The sequence below is a fragment of the Sprattus sprattus genome (assembly GCF_963457725.1).
Source record: "Sprattus sprattus genome assembly, chromosome: 5".
Taxonomy (NCBI): domain Eukaryota; kingdom Metazoa; phylum Chordata; class Actinopteri; order Clupeiformes; family Clupeidae; genus Sprattus; species Sprattus sprattus.
Window position 1 is genome coordinate 26,760,737 of NC_137924.1, and position 10,316 is coordinate 26,771,052.

The window sequence follows — 10,316 nt, forward strand, 5'->3', positions numbered from 1 at the left end:
TCATAATTCCTGTTCGTCAATTTCAACAGTGAGAAAAGAAAGCAGGATGGCAACAACGCAAATGAAAAAAAAGAATGAAAACAAAAAAAGAAAAACCAAGAAATGTCTATTTTTGAGTCGTCTCCAGTGACCCTGCCCACATAAAGATGGCAGGGAGAGGTGTGTAGGTGTGTGTGTGTGTATGTGCTTGCGTCCGGGGGTGGCAGGCATAAATTAGCTCCAGCCCAGCGTGTCAATCACCTCCCCCACATGCCTATCTGATGAGCATCCTTATTTACCCACAGTTCCTCAACAGCAGCTCTGATGCCTGACCCCTGTCCTCTGTGGAGATGGGGGGTGGTGGGGGTGGAAGGATGATATTGAGTGGTTGCAGAAAGAAGTGTTTGAGAAAAAGCACAGGAACTCTGTGTGTTTATGGGTGTGTGTGTGTGTGTACTGGTATGTGTGTTTGCGGGTGTGCGAGTGAGAGAGACAAACAGAGTGTGTGTGTGTGTGTGTGTGTGTGTGTATGTGTGTGTGTGCACGCTTATTCTCCAGAGCAGTGACCCTCCATGTTTGTAGAGTGCTCCAGTAAAATAGACCCCAGGGCCCGTTTACCAGAGAGCATAGCAATACAGCACATCCAAGCACACCTTCCTCACTGGGAGAAGGGGACCAAGGAGACTGACAAGAGGAAATTAAAAAGAACACAAAAAAGAGGGATGATGTGGAATGGAGAGGTGTGGAATGAATTGGCAAGGAGGAGGAGAGTGATGACAACTCTAGTGTGTGTGTTGGTGTGTGTGTGTGTGTGTGTGTGTGTGTGTGTGTGTGTGTGTGTGTGTGTGTGCGTGTGTGAACGAGGCAGCATCTGTTGCACTAGCAGAAGACAGGGCGAACATAGACAAGCCCACAGCTGTGCTTACACACTAACGACTCAAGAGAGAAAGAGAAAGTGAAAGAGAGAAGAAGAGATGGAGAGAACGAGAGGGGGGGGGGGGAGAGAGAGAGGGGGGGGAGAGAGAGGGGGGGAGAAAGAGAGAGAGCGAGAGATGAAGAGAGGGAGAGAGAGAGAGAGAGAGAGAGATGCAAAGATAGAGAGATGAAAAGAGAATGAAGGGATAAAGAGGCTGCCAAAAGCTGGAGGAACTCTGATTATAAACAACAAACAAAAACATAAAGAAAGTGAAAAAAAGAGAGGACAGTAAATGATCCACGTCTCTGGTCTATAGCTTCCATCCACGTCAGGGAGTCCCAGATGTCGCCTGTGCATGTTTGTGTGTTTCAAAACCAGCTGACCAAACCTGACGGTCTTGTCCAGGGGTCAAAGTTCACGAGTGCCCAGGTCAACATGAAGTCTAGAGTTTTTAGGAGGGTGATCAAAGAGAGCTTTGCATCCACGGGGCCACAGCACAGAAGCGACGAGTGAGTGAGAGGCAAATCCGCCACACACCAATCTGACACACACACTGTGGGGGGGCTTAAAAGAAACACCCCAGCAATCCATTTGGCTCATGTCCTCAGGAAACATGTCCGTTCTTTCAGAGCAGTGCACGTCCATCTGAGTGGAACTGCAGCTAGCGCATCACCTTAACACACACACTACAATATACACTTTACTCCACAGACACACACTATACCTTTCTCTCTCTCTCACACACACACACACACACACACACACACAAACACACACTATATCACACCCACACTATATCACGCACACTATATCACACACACCTTTGGCCCCCTGTGCATGTCCATAGGGTATGGGGGGGGGGGGGGGGGGGGGGGGGGTTATTTTGTCAGGTGTACAAAAATGTCTGGCTCTGTGAGGGGCCATATCATTGGCTCACGGCCCGCCAGTCATGAGGGGATAGAGCCACACACAGCCAATCACCACGCAGCAGAGAATCCCGCTGTCCTTACGATGGGTAGGTGACAGACATGTGAAGAGAGAACGACAAAGAGAGAGAGAAAGAACTTGAGAGGACCTTCCATGGTAAACCAGCCCTCCCCCCTTCCTTTCTTCTATTCCTCCTTCTGTAGCTTTGCTTTCTCCCGCCGCAGGAGAACAACATCACGAGGTGAACAACCTCTCCTCCGTCCTCTCCATCTCTAGGCAGTCTTTGATTCGAGGGAGGGAGAGAGAGATAGAGAGAAGAGGAAGAGAGGAACAGAGAGTCTGGGCAGGAGGGGGGCTGGCAGAATGGAGTGATATGTGTGTGTGTGTGTGTGTGTGTTGGAGGAGTGTGTGTGTTGGAGGATGAATCTCTATCGCTTGGGCTCGCTGCCGGGGAGCGTTATGTTGGCCATGTGCAGCACGGGCAGGGGGTGGGCCTCGGTGTTGAACACCCAGCTCTCCAGAGGCAGGAGGTCATCACTGGAGAACAACAGATACAGGTACCTGAGAGAGTGAGAGAGAGAGAGTTCAGAGAGAGAGGGGAGAGAGCGAGAGAGAGAAAGAGAGAGAGGGAGAAAGAGAGAGAGACGGAGAGAGAGGGAGAGAGAGATAAGGAGAAAGAGAGGGGGGAGGGGGAGGATGGAGAAAGAGGGGGTGAGAGAGGAAAAGAGCATAATATCAATATCAACAGAGTAGAGAGACAGAGAGAGGAGGCAGAGAGCAAAAAACAAAAGGAGGAATCGCTACCTACACAAAAAGAGCATTCAACGTATACGAGAAAACGACACATCAAAGCAACACACACACACACACACACACACACACACACACACACACACACACACACACACACACACACACACACACACACACACACACACACACACACAGCAGGGTGTGGAGAGCGGTACAGAGCCAAAGGCACGATCACACAGCCACATCCCAGTCTGCTGTGTGGACAAAAAAACCTTGCACACGACTGACAGCTCCCCCCCGCCCCCAACCCCCCCACCCCACTGCAGCCGCGAGCTGAATCCCAATAGCGTCTGCCTGCACACAGCTCCTCTGCGGGGATCTGCTAGTGTGTGTGCCGAGCTACCAGCAGGTGGCAGTAGAGATCAACAGACCAAGACTCACTCTCTCTCTCACACACACACACACACACACACACACACACACACACACACACACACACACACACACACACACACACACACACACACACACACACACACACACACACACACACACACACACACACACACACACACACACTGCAGGAGCTGCACATAGCTCCAGAGAGACTTGCACAGAGAGAGCGATGTCGACCTCTGATAAGCTCTGACTCACTCATTCCACTGATATTCATCAAATATTTATCACAGTCTTGCTGTTCTTATCTCCCTTTCCATCTACCTGATTTCACCGCAATAAAAACGTACAAGCTGATCAAATTTGACGGCCGACGAAGTGTTTTCATTGCTGCGTGTTACCACTATAGTATTGACCACGGTGACGACAGAAAAATTTGCAACTGGCATCAAAGTTTAAATTCGGACCTCATGGCATCCGTTACCTGGTGTAGCTCCCAGCAGAGGCAGGGCAGACTCCAGGTTCAGAGAGTTCAAAGTCCTGCCACGTTTCTGGTCTCGCCCGTCTACTCAACCAGGCCGTCTCCCCATGCCCTCCACCTCTGTGTTAATTAGTGACCTCAGACGCCTGACTGGAGCTGGACCAGCAGGCCCTGCCTCAGTGCTCTGTGTCAGGCCTCCTCAGCCGCTACGCACCACTCTCTCTCTCACACACACACACACACACACACACACACACACACACACACACACACACACACACACACACACACACACACACACACACACACACAAACCCTATATACATACAGCTACGCACTGCAGACTCGGGCCGCAGTGGAGTCACCTTCTGTCACCTTGAAACTAATATGTATTCCATTCTATTTCGCTTTCTCTTTCTCTCTCACACACACACACACACACCCCCCATTACACATACAGTGTATACTGTATGGTACATCCACAAATTTGTGAGGTGTTGGTATAACTTTAAATATCCAGGGGAAAAAAGCTCCTTTAAAGGATGATGCACTTACTTCACATTTGGCTGGCTTTTTTTTTAAAAGACTCTGAGCAAAAAAAGAACCGGGGGCGCATTGAGGTCGAATCGGACTGGAAAAGGCACTGCCCATTCTCATGACGTCATGACGGAGAGAGAACGGGGACTTACTTGAGCGTCTCGGCCAGGAAGAAGCTCTGCTGGACATCGTCGTAGGTGGGGTTGGACGAGTAGACGTCCTTGACCCCGGAGAAGCCTCCGCTGACACGGCAGTACTTATCAATGGCCTGCAGAAACAAACAACATGGACAAAAGACAAGAATTTTAGGAAGCCAAAAAATGGAGGACCATCTCTGACCGGGCATACAGGGACAGTGTGTGTGCACGTGTGTATGTGTGTCTGTGCACGTGTGTATGTGTGTGTTTGTGTGTGTTTGTGTGTGTCACAGTGAGAATTGTAGATGTCACAGACACACACATTAGATTAGCTGAGAAGCAGATGGTCGATGCTGAGTGGAGGCATGCTGATTAAATAAAACACGTGCGCTGGGAATTTGGACAGAACAAACCCACAATACACACAGCAGGCTGAAGCTGGGGTCCTTTGCGTTTAAAACCAACATACTGAAGACGTGCCCAGTTTAATTTCCCAAAGCAGCCAATCTTGAGAGGATACTGCTGAGATGAGGAGGAGACTGAGATGTGCTGGGTTCCTCTTAAGTGGGTGGATGAGAAAATAAAGAGCTTGTAATACAGCTTGACCTAAGGCCTCTATATGGATACATTTAAGTTATATCATTACACCCTTCCTGATATGGCGGTGCACTGCTGTAGAGGTTTGGGCGGCTGTGTGTGTGTGTGTGTGTGTGTGTGTGTGTGTGTGTGTGTGTGCGTGTGTGTGTGTGTGTAACTGAATAATAATGCAAGGGAAATGTTAGCGTGCTAATCCATCCCCCTCCTGACGTGTGTGTGTGTGTGTGTGTGTGTGTGTGTGTGTGTTTGATCTGAGTGTGATCCGCCAGGGAAACAGAACAGGAAGCCAGCGGAGGCAAACGCAGCACAGAAACACACACTCTCTCTCGCTCTCGTTCTTTCGCCACCTCCTTTGACTTTTTGTTCTCTCCATCCATCTTTACCCCCTCTTCTCTACACCACTCTCTCACTTTCCTCCCTCTTCATCTCACCATCTCTCCATCTGTCTCTATTCCTCCCTCCAGCGTTCTCTCTCTCTCTCTCACTCTTTCACCGCCCATCTCTCCCATACCCCTACACATTATTCAGGCATCTCTCACTTTCTCATTCCCCCTCTTGCATCTCTCTCTCTCTCTCTCCGCATCTGTCTGTCGTTCTCTCTCTCTCTCTCTCTCTATATATATATATCTATCTATCTATCTATCTATCTCTCTCTCTCTCTCTCTCTCCCTCCTTTCCTTGTCCCTTTCCCTCTCTAAATGAGCACTGACATTGTTCCTGCGCAGGGTTGTTTTGTGTTTTGTCTGGATCCACTGGGGGCTGTTTTCCACTTGAAGCAGCCCTGCGTCTGCCAGCCTGAGCCCGGGGACGAGGCTCCTTATCCGTGGGCCGAGCACCACAGCAGCTGCCCCCATTCAAACCCCCCCCACGCTCCTCCCCCTCCCCTCACCTGGGGCCTCACCTCTCCTCCCCACCACCCCTCTCTTTTGCTCCCCGTCACCCCTCTCTTTCCCTCCCCCTCCCCTCCACCCCTCTCCTCTCCTCTCTCTCGACGCCTCTCACTGCTCCTCCCAAGTCAAAGTAGATCCACAGTGACTAAAGCAAGAGCAGCTGGGGACCCTCCCCACCAACACACCTGGCTTTGATCAGGACCCGCGGTCTTATCAGTACAGGGCCAGCATGGCTGCCAATGTGTTCACTGAGAATGTGTGAGCGCATACCACCCTACCCTGCCCATGCACCCTGCCAGCCCAGCCTTCACATGAATGATGTGGTCATGCTACATGTGTTGCTGCTGCGCTGTGAACCTCTGTTCTCCAGTTCTACCTTTTACCTACCCTAGAACCTCGAACCACAGCTGGCATTAAAGCAGCTCAGACCGCTCTCATCACTGGTGACCCATGAGAGGTGACCGCCTCCCCACCCTCTCCACAGTGACCAACTGAGACTGAAGCGCCATAACTTACAGCCAGCTTATCTCCGTACACGACACACTTATGCATTCAGGGCAGCGCCTGAGCTAGCAGGCTGACTGATACAATAAACACTGAAGGCTAGATAATACAAACAGTGAGGGGTGTTGTTATGGTAACGCCCTCGGGCATTTCAGGTTTGCCGTGCCGAAGCCAGTCTCCTAGCGCTTTGGAGCGTTTGTGTGGTGAGGAGTCGACCGGCTGCAGGGGTTGCAACCTGTCTGGTTGATTATCGTTGGCGTTAAAATGGCCTTTAGAATAAGAGGGGGAGGTGGACGGAGAGAGAGAGAGAGAGAAAGACAGAGATAGAGTGAGAGAGATAGAGAGAGAGAGAGGGGGGGAAGGGAGGTGTCGAATGGGAGATAAGAAGAGGCAGAGAAGGTTAGAGGCACGATAGAGGACGATATAGAGGATAATGAGAAGAGAAGAGGGCCTAACGTATAGAGAGGTAGTCAGACAGAGAGAGAGAGAGAGAGTGAGAAAGAGAAGAGAAGAGGAGAGAGAGCCTAACGTATAGAGAGGTAGTCAGACAGAGAGAGAGAGAGAGTGAGAAAGAGAAGAGAAGAGGAGAGAGAGCCTAACGTATAGAGAGGTAGTCAGACAGAGAGAGAGAGAGAGAGTGAGAGTGAGAAAGAGAAGAGAAGAGGAGAGAGAGCCTAACGTATAGAGAGGTAGTCAGACAGAGAGAGAGAGAGAGAGAGAGAGAGAGAGAGAGAGAGAGAGTGAGAGTGAGAAAGAGAAGAGAAGAGGAGAGAGAGCCTAACGTATAGAGAGGTAGTCAGACAGAGAGAGAGAGAGAGAGAGTGAGAAAGAGAAGAGAAGAGGAGAGAGAGCCTTACGTATAGAGAGGTAGTCAGACAGAGAGAGAGAGAGAGAGAGAGTGAGAGTGAGAAAGAGAAGAGAAGAGAAGAGGAGAGAGAGCCTAACGAAGAGAAGAGGAGAGAGAGCCTAACGTATAGAAAGGTAGTCAGACAGAGAGATTGAGACGAATGGAGGAGAGGAATGCAAAAGAAACAGCACAACAAAGGACAAATGTGAGTGATGCAGAGGCAGAGATGGATGAAGAGAGAGAGAAAGGTGGACAGGGTCAGCGAAAAAAGGAGAAGGGAGAGAGGGTGAGAAAGAGAGAGACATGAGGAATAGAATGAGGGAGATCAGGAGGGAGGAAAGGGGGAGAGAGAGAGCTCTGTGTTGTGTGTGTGTGTGTGTGTGTGTGTGTGTGTGTGTGTGTGTGTGTGTACGTTGATCAAAGGGAGGCGTTTGTGTTGCAGAGGAACAGTAATGTCCCAGCAGAACAAAGAGCCAATCAGGAAACAGACAAGCACTCGCCTCTCAAGAGCACTCCGAGCCAGTGCCCACACACACACACACACACACACAACACACACACACACACACACGCACGCAAACACACACACACACACACACACACACACACACGCAAACAGACACACACATTTGCAAACACATATAAACACTTAAGTCAGCATTACCAACACAACGAACAAATGAGAGTGGGTGAAGGAGATGGAAGGAGAGAAAGATAAAGGATGATAGTCAAGAGACTGAGAGACAGAGCGATTGAGAGAGTGAGATGGAGAGAGAGAGAGATTAAGGATCAAGAAGATGGGGCAACACATCTCTTGTTTACGGCAGGAGCCTGCCCCTGTGAAAGAGCAAGTCAGATAGTGTGTGGTGTGTGTGTCTGTGTTCTTCACTGACCTGCGCTGCCTCCCAGCCCCACTGGCGGTACTTGGGGTCGTGGGTGAACCTCCACATGTACCAGTAGGTCTCGATGACCTCGGGCCGCAGGATGTAGTACTTCTCATTCTGCCGCACGGCCACTGCCTCCAGACCGCTGTCAAACTTGAAGGCCTCGGGCCCCAGCTTCAACACTGATGAGAGGGAGAGAGAGAGGGGGAGACACTCGTTTACTGAACCAGCATTAAGTCCTTTAAATTACTGTACGCTTAAACAGAAAATGGAGAGAGAGAAAGAAAGAATGAAAGGCAGAGGGAGACAGAGTGAGAGAGTAAGTGATTGAGGTTTAACAGTCTTTTAAACCAGGTGCTCACACTCCTACATCAGTATACCATTGAACACATACAGTTTTCTTTCCATGCTTTTGAGAGATGTGAGGGGGAGGAAGGGAGATGGTGGTTAAAGATAGACAGTGTGTGAGGGTGAGATGAGAGAGAGAAATAAGGGACGATAAAAGCAGAAAGGGAGACTGAGAGAAATGAAGAAACCCAAGAATTAGGAACTGAATGAACAAGGACCAGGAGAGTCTTCAGCAAAAGGCCCCCCCCACACACACACACAGTAAAGGAGGCATTTCACAATTGGAACTCCAAATATATGGAGTTATTGAAGAGGGTGCAAAAACTCAATGTTCTGTGTTCTCTAACTCTGACTTTCACTGCGCTCAGGAGGGAGTGTGTGTGTGTGTGTGTGTGTGTGTGTTTTATTCGGCTGTCTCTGGGGAGTCATTGCGCTGTGACACACAGCCCTGCAGAGTGCAGTTAGCCCTTAAACAGCTAACACAGGACTGGGAGAGTGTGCAATTGAGAGAGAGTGAGTGTGTTTGTGTGTTTCAGTGTGTGTATATACAGCCGTGGAAAAAATGAAGAGACCACTTCAAAATTATCAGTTTCTCTGGTTTTACTATTTATTGGTATGTGTTAAAGTAAAATGTGAATTTTTGTTTTATTCTATAACCTACTGGCAACATTCCTACCAAATTTCAAATAAAAATATTGTCATTTAGATCATTTATTTGCAGAAAAATGACAATTGGTCAAAATAGCAAAAAAGATGCAGTGTCTTCAGATCTCGAATAATGCAAAGAAAACAAGCTCATATTCATTTTTAAGCTACACAATACTAATGCTTTAACTTAGGAAGAGTTCAGAAATCAATATTTGGTGGAATAACCTTGATTTAAAATCACAACTTTCATGTGTCTTGGCATGCTCTCCACCAGTCTTTCACATTGCCGTTGGGTGACTTTATGCTACTCCTGGCGCAAGAATTCAAGCAGCTCGGCTTCTTTTCATGGCTTGTGACCATCCATCTTCCTCTTGATCACATTTCAGAGGTTTTTTATGGGATTCAGGTCTCGAAATTGGGCTGGCCATGACAGGGTCCTGATCTGGTGATACTCCATCCACACCTTAACTGGCCTGGCTGTGTGGCATGGAGCATTTCCCTGCTGGAAAAAACACTTCTCAGAGTTGGGGAACATTGTCAGAGCAAAAGGAAGCAAGTTTTTCTTCCGGGACAACGTTGTGCTTTGCCTGGCTGAGGTTTGTAAAAGACCATAAGGATTGAACCAAAGCGGACTGGAGGGTCTCCTAGTTCGTCTTCTCTGATGAGTCCAATTTTCAGCTTTGCCCAACACATGGTCGTCTGATGGTTAGACGGAGACCTGGAGAGGCCTACAAGCCACAGTGTCTTGCACCTACTGTGAAATTGGACTCATCAGAGAAGACGAACTAGGAGACCCTCCAGTCCGCTTTGGTTCAATTCTTATGGTCTTTTACAAACCTCAGCCAGGCAAAGTACAACGTTGTCCCGGAAGAAAAACTTGCTTCCTTTTGCTCTGACAATGTTCCCCAACTCTGAGAAGAGTTTTTTCTCTGAAATGTGATCAAGAGGAAGATGGATGGTCACAAGCCATGAAAAGAAGCCGAGCTGCTTGAATTCTTGCGCCAGGAGTAGCATAAAGTCACCCAACGGCAATGTGAAAGACTGGTGGAGAGCATGCCAAGACACATGAAAGTTGTGATTTTAAATCAAGGTTATTCCACTAAATATTGATTTCTGAACTCTTCCTAAGTTAAAGCATTAGTATTGTGTAGTTTAAAAATGAATATGAGCTTGTTTTCTTTGCATTATTCGAGATCTGAAGACACTGCATCTTTTTTGCTATTTTGACCAATTGTCATTTTTCTGCAAATAAATGATCTAAATGACTATATTTTTATTTGAAATTTGGTAGGAATGTTGCCAGTAGGTTATAGAATAAAACAAAAATGTACATTTTACTTTAACACATACCAATAAATAGTAAAACCAGAGAAACTGATCATTTTGAAGTGGTCTCTTAATTTTTTCCGTGGCTGTATGTGTTTGTGTGTGTGTGTGTGTGTGTGTGTGTGTGTGTGTGTGTGTGTGTGTGT

General features: G+C 48.3%; 1 protein-coding gene across 1 annotated transcript in view; it reads right to left on the reverse strand.

Annotated features, from left to right (window-relative positions):
• Window positions 1-1,775: 1,775 nt before the first annotated feature.
• The window catches only part of man1a2 (mannosidase, alpha, class 1A, member 2), a 103,131-nt gene continuing 94,590 nt past the window's right edge, over window positions 1,776-10,316 (reverse strand). The window contains exons 12-14 of the mRNA XM_080840018.1: window positions 7,858-8,030; window positions 4,142-4,257; window positions 1,776-2,383 (exon numbers count right to left, since the gene is read on the reverse strand). Of these exons, the coding sequence (XP_080696144.1) occupies window positions 2,251-2,383; window positions 4,142-4,257; window positions 7,858-8,030 (422 nt within the window). The 3' untranslated portion in view covers window positions 1,776-2,250. The remainder of the gene's footprint in view (window positions 2,384-4,141; window positions 4,258-7,857; window positions 8,031-10,316) is intronic.